Source organism: Mauremys reevesii, linkage group 7, assembly GCF_016161935.1.
Source record: "Mauremys reevesii isolate NIE-2019 linkage group 7, ASM1616193v1, whole genome shotgun sequence".
Taxonomy (NCBI): Eukaryota; Metazoa; Chordata; order Testudines; family Geoemydidae; genus Mauremys; species Mauremys reevesii.
The window spans coordinates 24,948,489-24,965,875 of NC_052629.1; the positions used below are offsets into that span (position 1 = coordinate 24,948,489).

Sequence of the window (17,387 nt, forward strand, 5' to 3'; positions counted from 1 at the left end):
AACTTTTCCCCTTCCTTTCATGTATATGATTCAGTAACAACAAGCAGCTATAACCTTGGGAATATTTTTCTCACTGAGAGCCAATCTAGTGAGTAACACTGCCAGCATCCCTTCAGTCTGAGTAGTCATTCTGCACCTGCTGCGCCAGTAGTTGACTCTTTCCTTGGCACTATCAAGGTGACCAGCGTACAGCTGCATGAGCCAAGGGAGCAAGGAGTGGGCTGCATCCCCCAGAATGACTATTGGCATTTCAACATCACCAGTGGTAATCTGCTGGTTGTGGAAGAATGTTCCTGCTTGCAGCTTTTTGAAAAGTCCTGTGTTTCTTAAAGATGCAAGCATCACTCACCATCTGAGTAGCCCACCTCCATATGAGTGAAGTGTCCCCAGTGAACAATTGCACTTGCATAACCTTGGAAAGTATCCCTTTCTGCTGATGTACTCAGTGGCAAGGTGGGCTGGTGCCAGAATAGGGGTATGTGTTCTATCTATCACTGCACTGCAGTCCAGGGGCCCCTTGTTGCAAATTTATCCACTATTTGTTGCACGTTGCCAAGACTTTCAGTCCTGCATAGCAGGAGACGTGTCTTGGTCTTACGCACTTGGATGACAATCTATGGATCTTCCAACTCCAAACTGATAGTCTAGTGACCAATAACAATCTGCCATTGCAAGCTTCCAGAGTGATTGCCATTTGCTTCTCCACGGTCCATACAGTTCTCATTTTGGTGCCTCTGTGCTGCAGGTTTGCACACATATCCAGAAATGTAGCTGTGAAACCTGAGGCATTAAAATGTCATTAGTGGAAATATTCTACACAACTTCATGTAGACTGGTGGATCAATTCATTCTTAACATATATTTGAGAGGTCTGACCTCAAGCAGGAATCATTCCCCAACATCTGGAATCTGAGAGGTGAATATTTCACTGTATATAAGGATCCGGTATGAACTGTAAATGACAACATCTTACTTCTTCGGCGGGGCATTGAAATGTATGTTTTGGCGAGAGCGGGACAGATGAGGACGAGGGGAGTGGGATGGTGCTGGATTGTAGAAGTGTAGGACTGGAAGGGACCTCAATAGGTAATTTACTCCAGTCCCCTGCCCTCAAGGCAGGACTACATAATAAATAGACCATTCCTGACTGGTGTTTATCTAACCTGTTCTTAAAGAAAACCTCCAATGATGGAGATTCCACAACCTTCCTCAGCAATTCGTTCCAGTGTTTAACCACCCTGACAGTTAAGACGTTTTTTTCTACTGTCTAACCTAAACCTTCCTTGAAATTTAAGTCCATTGCTTCTTGTTCTATTCTCAAATGTTAAGAACAATTTTTCACCCGCCTCTTTATAAGAACCTTTTACGTATCTGAAAACTGTTATCCTGTCCCCTCTCGGTCTGCTCTTCTCCAAACTTAAAGAAACCCTATTTTTAATCTTCCCTTAGAGGTCATGTTTTCTAGCCCTTCAATCATTTCGGTTGCTCTCCTCCGGACTTTCCCCCGTTTGTCCACATCCTGCCTGAAACGCGGCACCCAGACTGGACCCAAGACGCCAGCTCGGACCCAGCCTGGGCGATGGCGCGTTTCGTGCTGGGCAAACCCCGCGCGCGCTCCGCTTTCCTGTTGTAAAATGCAACAGCTTCACCTTTCCAGGCAGAAAACTGCTGACCCGCCCCTCCCCCCACCCGCTTCGCCTTTCCTCGCCCGGCCCGGCCCGGCTCAGCCCCGCGCCGCGGCCGACCGCCCCGCCCCCTCCCGGGACAGCCGCGCTCCGGGCCTTCCTCCCCTACGGGAACGGGCGGACGCTCCGCGCATGCGCCGAGGGAGCGGGGTCGCCGAGTCGCGCACGCGCGGAGGCAGCGAGGGTGCGCTCCGAGGGAGGGCGGATCGCTCGGGTGACCGGTTGCACGTGCCCCTGTTGGCCGCCGCGCCGCCGCCAGGCTCGTTCTCGCCATGGCTGCGCTGGCCGAGGTGGGCTCCGCCGGGCACTTCCGGGAGCTGCTGCAGCAGAAGGGCAAGTACGTGCGGCTGGCGCCGGCTGCGCGCGGTAGCGTCAGGCCCCAGGGGCCCGGCCCGTCCCGTCCTGGGGAGGCAGCGGCTTTGTCACCGGGGAGCCGGAGCCAGGCTCTGGGGGAGGAGGGGGCGGGTGTTGCTCCCTGGGGGAGGCGCGTTCTTTGTGCAGGTGAGGCCTGCCCGGTCCCGCGGGGTCACTGACTCCCCCTGGGCGGGGGCGGGGGAGGGGCTAACCGCCCCCGGGGGGGGTGAGGGCGTCCACCAACCGCCCGCTGTTGCCGCCTTTTCCCCTGGGGGGCGTCATTAATCTCCCCCTCCCCCGCCGCCCTGCCTCCTTTGGTTACCACCCCCACCCCCATTTCCTTGCCCTGCCCCTGTGGGACATCCACCCCAGCCTAATGCATTGGCCTGGGCACTGGGATACTTGGTTTGCCCTTCCTGGCTCTGAATTTGGGCAAAACACTTAATCCCACTTTGCTTTTTAGGCCTGGTTTACACTAGTAGTTTACATTGGTATAGCTACATCTCTCAGGGGTTTGAAAAAAATCAACACTGTCCTAATCCCTGGTGTAGACAGCACTAGATCGACAGAAAAATTCTTCTGTTGACCTAGGCCATGTCTACATTAGACCTTAGAGGAGATCTCCTGTGTAGCAGCTCTATGCTGACAGGAAAGCATCTCCCACTGACATAGTGCTGTGCAAACCGGCGTGTCTGCTGGTGTAACTTATGTTGCTCAGAGGGGTGGCTTTTTCATACTTCTGAGCGACAAATTATACTGACAAAAGTGTTAGTGTAAACATAGCCTTAGCTACTGTCTCTCAGAGAGGTGGATTATCTATGCTGATGTGAGAACCTCTCCTGTTGGTGTAGGTAGTATCTACACTGAAGTGCTACAGTGAGGCAGCTGCACTGCTTTAAGTGTAGACATATCCTAAAGCTTGACCTACTCTAGGAAATTAGGTTGGTATATATGTGTCGCTCACGGATATGAAAAATCCACACCCCTGAGCGATGCAGTAAAATTTACCTAACCCCCTGTGAAGACCGCTCTCAAAGAGCTGGATTATCTGTGCAACCAGGAGAATCCCTCCCATCAGTGTAGGTAGCATCTTCACTGAAGTACTGCAGTGGTGTAGTTGTGCTACTTCAGCGTTTTAAGTGTAGACAAGCCCTTAGTTTGCACATCTGTAAAAGGGTCATAATGCTTGCATTCTATTTAAAGGACAGTGTCACCTCCAGTCATATTTCAACCTTATTTCCTTACATTAATTTTTTGATTACTACACTAAAATAATTTAGAAATCCAGTTTACACTTTTATTTTTGAAGGGTTTTTTGGTAATTTTCTTAGACTGGACAAGGAAAATCAGTGAAGTCAGTTTCACTTTTATGTTCCCAGTGCTGCAATGTTTGTAGAGCCCTGCAATTCAGTGGATATCTGCTTTATAGCTGTAGGCATCCACATCTGCAGATCATTTTTGTGGATCAGATGCGGATACAGATTTTGTATCCACGCAGGGCTGTAAATGTTTGGACTGCTGACATTGCAAGGGAATGATCTTGTGTTTAAAAACAACTGATTTCAAGTTTGCTTTTTTTTTTTTAAATAAAATAGAAGCATTTCTATCTTTTTGTTTCTGTTAAAAAATTTTTTTAAAGAATCTAAACTTTGGGGCAAATTTGATTTTTCTAGTGCTGTTCTAATTTTTGTACAGTTGTATGAGATTTTTATATTGAAGACACAAGAAATGTGAAAGTGCTGCAGTTCTATGTTATGTTAATGGATCTTTAAAATTAATCTTAAAATAGGGATGTACGATTCCTGTTCACTGTGTGAATGTATACAACTGTGTTGGTGTTTCACAGCCCCAAATACGTTTTTTCTACATCTCAGCGCTATGTGAAAACTGTAAAACTTGAGTTTTCAATGAACACTTTCAACTTCAATTCTGGCAGCATATTTACATGTATATTAACAGATTTTTTTCAAGAGCACAACCCTGGAAGATGCCTTTTATGAGCAGACCTCTGTCTGTGTGTGGAGAAAAAGTCAGCCTGTGTGAATAAGCTTGCAGGATTGATGCCTAGCAGTGTGTCTGGAACTGTACAAAATAGAAGAAAACATGGGACTGGATCCATAAAAGGACTTATGTGCCTAGCTGCCACATTAGGTGCCAGAGTCCATAATTTAGATCCTTAGGCCCCTGCTCAGCTGTTGCCTAGTCCTGTAAGTGCTTAAATTCCTTAGGCATCTAAATTTTTGTTAGTGCAAATGTGCAAAGCTGTCTAAAACTTGATGCCATCTAGCTTTTGCCAAAGCCTGGGTATGATTCAAAATTAGGTAACCCCCCCCACCTGTGGAGCCCAATCTGGGACACATGCTCAGAGCATGCTTGACTTTCATACAAGACAGCCAAGGATGAAGCAGTGTCCACCTTCGATCCAATAGCTCAGTAGTTAGTGCACTCACATGGGAGACCCATGTTCAAATCCTTGCTCCAAATCAGGCGGTGTGGGAAATTAAACTTGTTTCCTACATTTTGGTCTGTGCTTTAGGCACTGGGGTACTGGATGTAATGGGGTATCATCCCTCCCTTTCTCCCCCTTAGGCATTAGGCATAGCAGGACTGAGCATACATCTCCTTTGTGTTTACCCAACGATCCCCTCTCTGTGGAGCTTATAGCCTAAACAAACAGACAATTTGCTAGAGAATTTTACAGCAGAATTCTGACAAAATGTAAGGATTAATAGAAACATTTCCCTAGCCTAAAAAAATTTTTTTTTTTATAAAACAAATACCTGTCAGTTCTTACAGAGCAGGGGTTCTCAAACTGGGTGTCATGACCTCTCAGTGGGTTACAAGGTAAATACATGGGGGGTCGTGAGCTGTCAATCTCCACCCCAAACCCCACTTCACCTCCAGCATTTATAATAGTGTTAAATGTAAAAGAAGTGTTTTTAATTTTTAAGGGGGGGTCTCACTCAAAGGCTTGCTGTATGAAAGGGGTCACCAGTTCAAAAGTTTTAGAACTACTATTATATAGAGTAACTACAGGAGATCTTACAGTGATGCAGCTGCATCACTGCTGTATACCTGGGCCACTGTAAGGTCTCTAGTATAGACATAGCCTTGTACTGCTAATTCAGTTACTTTTTGAACAGTTACTGATTGAACAAAACAACACATTTTGGGAAATGTTGATTTCACAAAAGGTTGAAAAGATAAATATTCCAATGAAACTGATTAAATGGTTATTTGATTATACATATTTATATTTACTGGCAAGTTATTATGGAATAACCACAAACTTCATAATATGTTTATGGAAAAGTTTTAATTAAATCTTTGTTTTCAGAGTGGCAAAAATGGTGGTGGATTAGTATGATGATATAACAAGAATTAAGCAGTCATATAAATCTTCATGTTAATTCTAGTTATGACTAAATGATATGTTAAAATGGTGACACTGTGCTGAAAAAAAATTGTGCTATGTTAGAAAGTGACTGAATATTTATAATTTAAAGATTGTTTACATTGTAGCACAGTACAATGATAAACCCAAATGTAAATAGCGTCATAATGGAAGATGGAACCATCACCTTTAGAACTGCCTATTTGGAGAACATTGTGTCATCACTTTCTGTACTGGTTCTGGAATATATGGAACAAAATCCAAATATTTTATGTTGTGCAGTTCTTTCTCAAGCATAACTGCCTCCAGTCCCCTCCTTTACTTAAGAGGGAGCTGTAACTGCAGTATTTGGTCTTAAGTTAATACCCGAAAAGTTTTGTAGACAATACATGGTACATATAGCTATATTTTTCTCTGGACTCAATTAAAGTAACAGGTGTGATATAAAATAGACTAAATAACAAAAACAAGACCAATATTAAAACAATATTGGAGGTCATCCCCATAAAGCATCCCTCATTGCAGGCTTTTTTTTCCATAGCAAGGGAAAGGAAGTTATGAAGGACACACATGTTATAACACAATACCCCCCCCCCCCAAAAAAAAAAGATTTCCTGATTATCGCTGATGACAGTAGAGTCAAATATGTACTGCCTTGAGTTCAGTGTGCACTTTGCCTGAAAGTGCACTGATGACTCCAGATTCAGTTGACCCTCTTGATTTCCCCAGTGTTTTGAGTTACTCTATCTTGCCATTCTCTCATGCTTTTCTAAAAAGTTTAGTAACTGAAAAGCAGATTAATTGCAACTCTGTTTAAAACAAAAATAAAATATGAGTGGTAAGCATTCTGTTTTCACAATATTTTCATTAAGTGCACATTAAATTAAAACAAATTGCAATATTAATAACACGGTCAAGGATAATCTTGTCAAATAATTACTGTCCCATTCAAAAGGGCTAGAATTACTCAGCCATGTGGTTCTTACTCCTGTACTGCTCACAAGGTGACACTCATCTGATAAGATGTACCCCTACTATACTGATTAATTTAAATTGGACATGTGGGAAATTCTGCTTGGCAGCTCAGGAAAGAATGAATTCTCTGCTGTGCTTCAGTAGTGGGAAAGAAAGTGTATCAAATTATTAAATAGCATTTTGGGCTTAATACATTGTTTAGTATCTAGCTATATACATCTTTTTTCCCCTTTGATTTTTATTTATTTTTTTCACACTGAATTGAAGGACTTCATTTTCCCCTTACAATTTAGCAGATCAAGATCCACCACATGTGTTTCAGGGATTTCTTATGGTGTCCAAACAAGCATAGGATTGTTGTTGCAAATACAGACTGGAACAACTGCATTGTAAATTGAATTTCTGGAAAAACAAATTCTAATAATTTAATTGATCAGAACACTTTATGCTATATGCTGCTCCATAACTAATATAGTGGTAGGACAGAAACTTGAAGTCAAGTTACTCCTGTATTTAATTTTTTTTTGGTAATGCTTCTGCTTTTGGTGTAAAGTCATGGAAGTAGTGATTATGGCTTTCTCATCTTCTTAGTGTTTGTATACACCCGAGAGTAGCAGGTGTTGGAAAGGAAACCTACCTTTCCTTGGCTTTAAGCATTAGTACTTATACTCATTATTTGGGCCCTGATCCTGTGCTGAAACTGCATGAGCTGCATTGACTCCAGTAGAGTCCTATGTGGGCTCAGGGGTCATTCCACATCATTGTCTTTTTTTTTCCCCTAGCTCATAGTCTATGACTAGAGCTCATAGGCGCTATGGCAATATAAATAATAATGGTCAATATAGGGTTGGGGTATTGAACAGCTTTGAGTATAATGTATGGGTTTGCAATGTAATGTTTTATATTAAATTCCTTAACGAGTTAGTATTTTGCCTATTACAAAACAACATTATAAATTATTGTACAGCTTTCAATGGCATAATGTTTGGTATGTCTTGTGATTTTTATACGTTCAGAGTATTAAGAACTTATTGTAATTTCAGATATATCACAGACATCTTAATGTTTTTCAGCTTTGATGTCAGTAGTATTTCTCAGAAATCCATATTATGGGAGAAGTCCTTCATCTTGGGTAGTATTACACAGCCTTCACTAAAGAAGTTGGAATTTATATTCCTGATTAGTTGTCCTGTCCAGCTATATTAATCCTCCTTAACTATTCACTTATTCTGCTGAAAATGGTTTAAGAAAGCTAACAGTAAAGCATAGGAATAACCATACTGGAGCAGTCTCTGACTGTGATCTGCACTGGATGTTTTTGGGGAAGGTGTAAGAAACCTTGTTGTGGACAACTGTTGAATAACTGGCCCACAGACAAAGTTTCTTCCTTGTTCTAATTAGTTAGAAGTTAGTTTATGCCCTGAAACATGAGGGTACATATTACTTTTTTTTTAAACTTCCTGGCTGACATAACTCTGAATGTTCTCATTATTCATGTAAATGCCCTTTTTTTTTTTTAAACCTACAAGTTTTTGGGCCCAGTGTCTGGTGGCTTTGAGTCCAAAGGGTAGCTTTGTGTTGGGGGGGCGGGGGGTGTTCCGTTTTGCATCTTTCGTTATCTTGTATACTCCTCATCTCCCTTCTTATTTGTTGTCCCCTCTAAACTTAATTCTTTTACCTTGGGTTATTTCACCCCAGGGAGAATTGAAGCGGGGCAGGAATAATCTATGCTGGGAAAAGCACAGTTTAGCTAATAAAAGGTGCATTTGCGCTAGGAATTCTTTGCTGATGTGATATACCTGTACTGATAAAGGGCCCCTAGATTAGACCTGGCCTTCCAGACAGAAAGAAGAGAAATATTAATGAGGGAAGTGGGTCCCATAGAGGCCTTGACACATGTGGGTGGAGAACTGGGGACCCTGGCATGGGGAAGGGAGTACATAGAGCCCCTTGTATGAGGGCATTCAGAATCCCTATAATGGATGTGGCGGAGAATGTGGGATTCTGGTATGGGAGCAAACAGAACTTCTGGTGAGGAAGGCCTATTGGGGACCCTTGTTGTGAGAGGAATAGGTGTGGGGGAGAATGGAGCCCTGGTATGGGGGTGGGGGAAATGGGAGCCATAGAGATTCCTTGGCACGATGGAAAGGGTGGAATGGGGGTACATACAGAGCCCCTTGCATATGCAGAAAGAGTGTGGGAGGCTGCTTTGGTGAGAGGAGGGAATGGAGAGCACACAGGACCCTTTGCATGGGGGAAATGTAGGGGACTGTGTTATGGGAAAGGAAGGGGGTGCACATAGAGCCTCTGGAATGAAGGGATGTGTGGGGGGCATTGCAGGGAGTCTCTGCAATTGGGGAGAGTGGGAAGGTGGCACACGGGGAGTTTGTGGAGGAGAATGGGAGGGATGCAATGAACTTGGCTTACAGAAGCAACCAAGTGTGTTGTGTGTTTTCCAGATTATTTGTTAAACCCAAATGTTTTGTCATTGTAATCGTTAGTGCCTCCAGTGCCTTTTTGGCTGAGCTTGCAAGGTTTGACAATCCATCCACTTGATGGTATTTTCTCTTTTTTTGGATGTAACACGATAATTTTTAACTCCACGTATAGACATGCTCATTCTGGAATAAGAGTCCCTCTGTAGACAAGTCCTTAGCTCTGCTTATCCTTGTAATACAGTTTTAAATTGTACACATCCTAAAAGAGAGAGAAAAGGAGAATAAGAATGGTGGGGAGGAATGCTGAGATATGGGAGAGTGCTAGGGCACACAGAGCCCCTGGCATGGGAAGAGCGGGGGAAGGGGGATTGCAATGAGTCCCTGAAATAGAGGGGGATCAGCGGGTGGCACACAGAGCTTGTAGGGGGTAATGAAGGGATGCAAGGAGCCCCTGGTGTGTGCAATAAGCTCAGCCAACAGAGGCAACAAAGTGTGTGACCCCCTAGTGAGTAATCAAGGTCTTTCTGCCTGCTTCAGTTGTTGCTCGTTCTTTGTATGTGATGCTGCATTCTGCTAGAATCAGGTTTGGTAGCAAAATGTCAAGCTCCTTGTAACTCGGTTGCGATTTTATTCGTTCTTTTTTATGTTGCATATCTTACCAGTGGTATTTGTTTTTCAGCAAACATCTCTAACCACCATTCTTCTAAAAACATTAAAAATTGGGCAAGGCTTTGTAACTTTTTCCCTTTTAATGCTTTTTATTTTTTTCCCCCCATCCCTATGCTTTCTGTGCTCTTAATGTGGTTTTTTTGTGAGTTGTGATGACCTTAGAGTGGATAACTTAGTTATTTACTATGAGTTCATCTTATATCCGTTATTTTCCTTTTTTCTGTATCCAACGAAGTACTACTCTTTCTATCTTCTTTCTATCCTACAATGTATATTAATTCACGTAATATTTCATTGTTCCGTTATAACTAACCATGCTTTTTGTAGTCATTCTTCATCAAAATAGCATTATTTTAAAAAATCATCTCTTTCTATTAATATATATCTATCTGTGTTTTGTTTTGTCATAGGTCTCTTGTAGTTGTCCATTTTTGGGCACCATGGGCTCCTCAGTGCATTCAAATGAATGATGTCATGACTGAGTTAGCTAAGGAACACTCACAAGTTACATTTGTGAAGGTAAGTCTTCATGTCCAGATAGTAAAGGCCATTTTAAAGATAGTAATGCAAACTAAAGTCAAATGCTAGGGGACCATTTCTACATAAAACAAACTTCAGAAATAGATTTTTTCTCTGATGACTTCTGTGGTGTGGAAGCAAATCTTTTGTGCTGATTTGAATCCTAATGAGTTCAACTTCAGCAAGAATCAGTGTCAGAAATTGCATAAATGGAACTGTGGGTGAAGTTCATGGTGTATTGCTGGTTTAAATAACAAGTTAGTTGCATATTCTTGCATTTAAAAATGCAGTATATTGGCACTTTAATAGGATGTTACTTCACCTAGTAAATAGGTTTTCAAGTTTGTCTGTGTACTTAATGTGACTTGCAGTGACGCACCAAGCAAGTACTGTAATTAATTGTGTAATAGCTTGATCTCTTTAATCCCAGGGATCTGAGATTAAGGTAACAATACTGCTCTTTTAAGATTTGCTAGAGCTTTGATTTGTTTCAGTGACACTGCTGGTTAGGCAAATAGATTTTCCTCTGGATTCATTTAGATACTCTAGTTGCTTTTCCAACCATTACTAAGGGTTTGCAGAAAGATAAATTCAAGTCTGTATGATGTTGTCATTCTAAGCATGGCATGTTGAACAGCAGTAAGTAAATGAGACGCAATATTTTTGTGAGTTCATCTGCATATCCCAGGAATAGAATCACTGTGGGGAAAAAAAAATTAATGCACTAGATCTGCATGCCATTCATTTTAAAACAACTTTCTCTTGTTAATGAGACATTTTTGTGATTATGAGGGCAGGGAGTAATGGAACAACCAGCTGCGTGTGTGTGTTTTAATTTGATTTCTTACAGCCTTTATGTTTTGTGTGTTTTTAATGACTCATCTAACAGTTTGGCATTTCCTTTTGTAAAGCAGAAAGATAGATCTGTTTTTAATTGTGTTAATTTACAAAGCTATTTTAATTAGAGTATCCTAAAATGTCAATTTTCAAAATATTATACATTGTTTTTGTTGCTTTTCTAGTGCTGCTGTAGTTTATCATAGGCCAAAGTTTTTTGAAGTCTCAGCTGTCACTTGATTGTGCACCTTTAATGAATATTTATTTTAATGGTATGGTTCATTGGACAGTACATTGCAAAATAAAATTACAACACCTGTCTTGTAAACACATCCTGACTACAATATGTAAGATGAGTCTGTTAAAGAAAACAAGCTATAAGCAGATTTGAATAAGTCTATTGACTCAGTAGTTTGGACTCTGACTGGTACTAATTTAATATTTTGGCTTCATAATTAAAAGCATAGAACTTTGTCACATGTTCTAGAATAGCCAAGCAATCGAACTTCAGATAATTCAATAACAATTTAGCTAACCTACCAAGTTAATTTTAAGTACCTAATCAGGAATGTGGGTTCCTAATTGTGGACTGCCTTGTAAGTCGCATCATCAGTTTTAAAATCCATTGTTTATAACAAGTGTAACTTCTTCAAAACCTTCTTCAAAATCTGGAGCAACCTTTTTAAATGTGATTAAAATTATGGCTGCAGTATTTAAACACAAGTTTATATTAATTTTTCTAAAGATGACCACAGAATAAATCTTAATTTTAACCAAGCAACAAAGTTTAAAGTGTGACTGGTGTTCTCTATCTTAAAACAGTCTGAAATTTGGTGGATGGACCAATAACAAATTCAGTTTTATAAAATAAGTTATGTGTGAATGAACGTCATTAAAGTGCAACAAGAGCATCAAAGAAGCTAGGAAATAAACCACCAAAAGAAAAAGGAATAAAAGTTCAGTACCATATAACAATGATTCAGCTATTTGCAGGAGATCAGAAAATAAAAATGTATTGACAGATTTTGTTTCTCAGTTAATTCTTGTGGAGATTTGACTATGTGGTTGGAGTAGGGATAGAAGACTCAAAATTAAAGGTCACAGTCTGGTTCTGCTTGGCCAAATACAGGATAAACCAGGTGAGGGAGATACTGTAAAGATCTGTTGTGTGCATCAAACAATCTTATGATTCAATCAAAAACTGCAGGTAGAACCTAAAGGAGATTATTTAAAAACCATTCTCAAAAATCTCTGTGTGATAGCCTGGCAGAATTCCAGTCATGGCTTATTCTTTAGGCTATGGTTCATAAAGTTAAGCTGTAGTTCCATTCCCTTCGCATATTTTTCCGAAATCTTTAGAAGTATGTTTGAGAGAAGGAAATTTTGAATGTCTACTTGATGATGATGCTCACATCACTGAGTGCATAATGACTGCTTGTTTTGGTGAAGGATCAAACCTGACAAGAATTAACTTGAGAGCAAGAGAAATTTAAGGGGCCTGATCCAAAGTCCACTGAAGACTCCTGTTGATTTCAATGGGCTTTGGATTAGGCCCATGTTGAGAGAGAAAATCCTTGATCCTTCTCTGGAACCTTCATTTCTTTGATTGCCTACAGCAGGGGTGGGGAACCTTTTTTCTATTGGGCCATTGACCCACAAAAAAAATCAGTCATGGGCCACACACAGCCCTGTGATGTGGGGAGGCTCGGGGCTCCCCCATGCAGCAGGGCGAGATGGTGCTCGCAGCTCCAGCCCCGTGGAGGGGCGCTAAGGCTCGCGGCTTCCCTTAGGCTCTGGATTGGGGTCAGAAATGAGGGGTTCAGGGGGCGGGAGGGGGCTCTAAGCTGAGGCAGGGGGTTGAGGTGTGGGAGGGGTGAGGGCTGTGGCTGGGGTGTGGAGGGTGGGGCTGGGGATGAGGGGTATGGGTTGCAGGAGGGGACTTCTGGCTGGGGCCAAGGGGTTTGGAGTGTGGAAGTGGGCTCAGGACTGGGGTAAGGGGTTGGGGTGCAGGGTGTGGGTGGGGGTTGGGGTATGGATGTGGGTGCAGGGTCTGGGAGGGAGTTACGGCGTGGGAGGGGGTTCAGGATGCGGGCTCTGGCCAGGCGGTGCTTACCTCAGGCGGCTCCCAGTTGGTGATGCACTGGAGCTAAGGCAGTCTCCCTGGCTCCACGTTGTTCCCGGAAGCGGCTGGCATGACTGTCAGATTCGGCCCCTAGGCGGAGGTGCAGCCAGGTGGGTCTGCATGGTTGCGTGTGCCTGCCCCTGCAGCTCCCACTGGCTGCAGTTCCTAGCCAATGGGAGCTGCAAAGGCGGTGCAAGGCGCTTCCCTGATTACACCTGCGCCTAGGGGCTGCAGGGACATGCCGGCTCCTTCTGGGAGCTGTGCAGAGCCGACCAGGCTTTTAACGGCCTGGCAATCCTAGCTTGCCCTGCAGTGGGGCGATCCCGCGCTTGTGGTTGCAGCCCCGTGGAGGGGTGCCGAGGCTAGGGGCTTCTGGCCCGCGGCACAGAGACTTGCCACGGGTTGAATGAAATTAGGCAGCGGGCTGGAGGTTCCCCACCCCTGGCCTACGGGATTCATAGATTCTAGGACTGGAAGGGACCTTGAGAGGTCATCGAGTCCAGTCCCCTGCCCTCATGGCAGGTCCAAATACTGTCTATACCATCCCAGATAGACATTTATCTAACCTACTCTTAAATATCTCCAGAGATGGAGATTCCACAACCTCCCTAGGCAATTTATTCCAGTGTTTAACCACCCTGACAGTTAGGAACTTTTTCCTAATGTCCAACCTAAACCTCCCTTGCTGCAGTTTAAGCCCATTGCTTCTTGTTCTATTCTTGGAGGCTAAGGTGAACAAGTTTTCCCCTCTTCCTTATGACACCCTTTTAGATACCTGAAAACTGCTATCATGTCCCCTCTCAGTCTTCTCTTTTCCAGTCTAAACAAACCCAATTCTTTCAGCCTTCCTTCATTGGTCATGTTCTCAAGACCTGTAATCATTCTTATTGCTCTTCTCTGGACCCTTTCCATTTTCTCCACATTTTTCTTGAAATGCGATGTCTAGAACTGGACACAATACTCCAGTTCAGGCCTAACCAGCGCAGAGTAAAGCGGAAGAATGACTTCTCGTGTCTTGTTCACAACACACCTGTTAATGCATCCCAGAATCACGTTTGCTTTTTTTGCAACAGCATCACACTGTTGACTCATATTTAGCTTGTGGTCCACTTTAGCGCCCCCGCCGCTAGCCGGGCAGCAGGCGGCGGAGCAGCCGCCGGAGCGGACCTCGGGACGGACTCGCTGGCTGGAGCTGCGAGGCCGTGCTCCGCTGCTCGGCCGCGGCTCCCGGGCGGTCGGTCCGACGGTCGCTCGGCCGCTGCAGCTGGCGGTCGGCATGCTGCGGGAGGCAGCGCCAGCGCGCGGGCGCGCCCCCTCCGCAGTCATGCCTGCGGCAGGTCCACTATAACCCCTAGATCCCTTTCTGCTGTACTCCTTCTCTTCCCATTCTGTATGTGTGAAACTGATTGTTCCTTCCTAAGTGGAGCACTTTGCATTTGTCTTTATTAAACTTCAACCTGTTTACCTCAGACCATTTCTCCAATTTGTCCAGATCATTTTGAATTATGACCCTATCCTCCAAAGCAGTTGCAATCCCTCCCAGTTTCGTATCATCTGCAAACTTAATAAACATACTTTCTATGCCAATATCTAAGTCATTGATGAAGATATTGAACAGAGCTGGTCCCAAAACAGACCCTTGCGGAACCCCACTTGTTATACCTTTCCAGTAGGATTGGGAACCATTAATAACTACTCTGAGTATGGTTATCCAGCCACTTATGCACCCACCTTATAGTAGCCCCATCTAAGTTGTATTTGCCTAATTTATCAATAAGAATATCATGCGAGACCGTATCAAATGCCTTACTAAAGTCTAGGTATACAACATCCACTGCTTCTCCCTTATCCACAAGACTATCAAAGAAAGCTATCAGATTTGTTTGACATGATTTGTTCTTTAGAAATCCATGCTGGCTATTCCCTATCACCTTACCACCTTCCAAGTGTTTGCAGATGGTTTCCTTAATTACTTGCTCCGTTATCTTCCCTGGCACAGAAGTTAAACTAACTGGTCTGTAGTTTCCTGGGTTGTTTTTATTTCCCTTTTTAAAGATGGGCACTATATTTGCCCTTTTCCAGTCTTCTGGAATCTCTCCCGTCTCCCATGATTTTCCAAAGATAATAGCTAGAGGCTCAGATACCTCCTCTATTAGCCCCTTGAGTATTCTAGGATACATTTAATCAGGCCCTGGTGACTTGCAGACATCTAACTTTTCTAAGTGATTTTTAACTTGTTCTTTTTTTATTTTCTCTTCTAAAGCTATCCCCTTCCCATTAGCATTCACTATGTTAGGCATTCCTTCAGTCTTCTCGGTGAAAACCGAAACAAATAAGTCATTAAGCATCTCTGCCATTTCCAAGTTTCCTGTTACTGTTTCTCCCTCCTCACTGAGCAGTGGGCATACCGTGTCCTTGGTCTTCCTCTTGCTTCTGATGTATAGATAAAGTCTTCTTGTTTCCCTTTATTCCCATAACTAGTTTGAGCTCATTTTGTGCCTTTGCCTTTCTAATCTTGCCCCTGCATTCCTGTGTTGTTTGCCTATATTCGTCCTTTGTAATCTGTCCTAGTTTCCATTTTTTATGAGACTCCTTTTTATTTTTTAGATCATGCAAGATCTCGTGGTTAAGCCAAGGTGGTCTTTTGCCACACTTTCTATCTTTCCTACCCAGCGGAATAGCTTGCTTTTGGGCCCTTAGTAGTGTTCCTTTGAAAAACTGCCAACTCTCCTCAGTTGTTTTTCTCCTCAGTTTTGATTCCCATGGAACCTTACCTATCAGCTCTCTGAGCTTACCAAAATCCGCCTTCCTGAAATCCATTGTCTCTATTTTGCTGTACTCCCTTCTACCCTTCCTTATAATTGTGAACTCAATGATTTCATGATCACTTTCACCCAAGCTGCCTTCTACTTTCAAATTCTCAACGAGTTCCTCCCTATTTGTTAAAATCAAGTCTAGAACAGCTTCCCCCCAGTAGCTTTTTCAACCTTCTGAAATAAAAAGTCTGCAATGCAGTCCAAGAACTTATGGATGGTCTGTGCCCTGCTGTGTTATATATATCTGGATAGTTGAAGTTCCCCATCACCACCAAATCTTGGGCTTTGGATGATTTTGTTAGTTCTAAAAAAAGCCTCATCCACCTCTTCCACCTTGTTAGGTGGCCTGTAGTAGACTCCTGGCATGACATCACCCCTGTTTTTCACTCCTTTTAGCCTAACCCAGAGACTCTCAACACTTCCGTCTCCTATGTCCATCTCCACCTCAGTCTAAGTGTGTACATTTTTAATATATAAGGGAACACCTCCTCCCCTTTTCCCTGTCTATCCTTCCTGAGCAAGCTGTACCCGTCCACACCAACATTCCAATCGTGTATATTATCCCACCAAGTTTGGTGATGCAAACAATGTCATAGTTGTATTTATTTATTAGCACTTCTAGTTCTTCTTGCTTATTACCCATACTTCTCACATTTGTATATTGTTTAAGATACTGATTTGATCTTGCCTCCCTGTTTTGCCCTGACCCTCCTTTCTCTCTGCCATTATGGCCCACGCTCCCTCCTATTTCCGACCCATTTCCCAGGTCTCCATGTTCCCCACTTACTTGTGGGCTTTGCTCACCTGTCCGCATCGAACCTAGTTTAAAGCCCTCCTCACTAGCTTAGCCAGTTTGTGTCCAAATAGGTCTTTCCCCTCCTCGAAAGGTGAACGCCATCTCTGCCTAGCAGTCCTTCCTGGAATAGCATCCCGTGGTTGAGGAAGCCAAAACCCTCCTGGTGACACCATCTTCACAGCCAGGCATTCACCTCCACGATGAACCTGTCTCTGCCCGGGCCCCTACCTTTGACAGAAAGAATAGAAGAGAATACCACCTGCGCTCCAAACTCCTTCACCCGTACTCCCAGAGCCCTGTAGTCACTCTTGATCTGCTCAGTGTCCCACCTGGCAGTATCATTTGTGCCCACATGGATGAGTAGCCTGGGGTAGTAGTCAGAGGGCTGGATAATCCTTGACAATGCCTCCGTAACGTCTCGGATACGGGCCCCTGGCAGGCAGCATACCTCCTGAGATGAAATGTCAGAGCAACAGATGGGCGCCTCCGTCCCCCTCAGAAGAGAGTCTCCGACCACCACTACCCTACGTTTCCTATTTGCAGTGGTGGCAGCAGACCTCCAAGCCTTAGGGGTACAAGGCTTCTCCTTCTCTATTGTAGGGGGTGATTCCTTCTCTCCTGTATCAAGAAGAGCATAACGGTTACCTATTACCACGGTGGGAGGGTTCGGAGTGGGGGTGTTGAACTTCCTGCTGCCAGAAGTAACCAGCTGCCAGTGTTCACCCTGAGCCATCTTCTCCTCCACCAGTGGTGTGTCAGCAGTCCTGTGTACTCAGACAGCT

At 43.6% G+C, this 17,387-nt stretch overlaps 1 protein-coding gene across 1 annotated transcript in view; it reads left to right on the top strand.

Annotated features, from left to right (window-relative positions):
* Nucleotides 1-1,834: 1,834 nt before the first annotated feature.
* The window catches only part of GLRX3 (glutaredoxin 3), a 37,116-nt gene continuing 21,563 nt past the window's right edge, over nucleotides 1,835-17,387 (top strand). Inside the window, exons 1-2 of the mRNA XM_039482548.1 lie at nucleotides 1,835-2,022; nucleotides 9,926-10,034. Of these exons, the coding sequence (XP_039338482.1) occupies nucleotides 1,958-2,022; nucleotides 9,926-10,034 (174 nt within the window). The 5' untranslated portion in view covers nucleotides 1,835-1,957. The remainder of the gene's footprint in view (nucleotides 2,023-9,925; nucleotides 10,035-17,387) is intronic.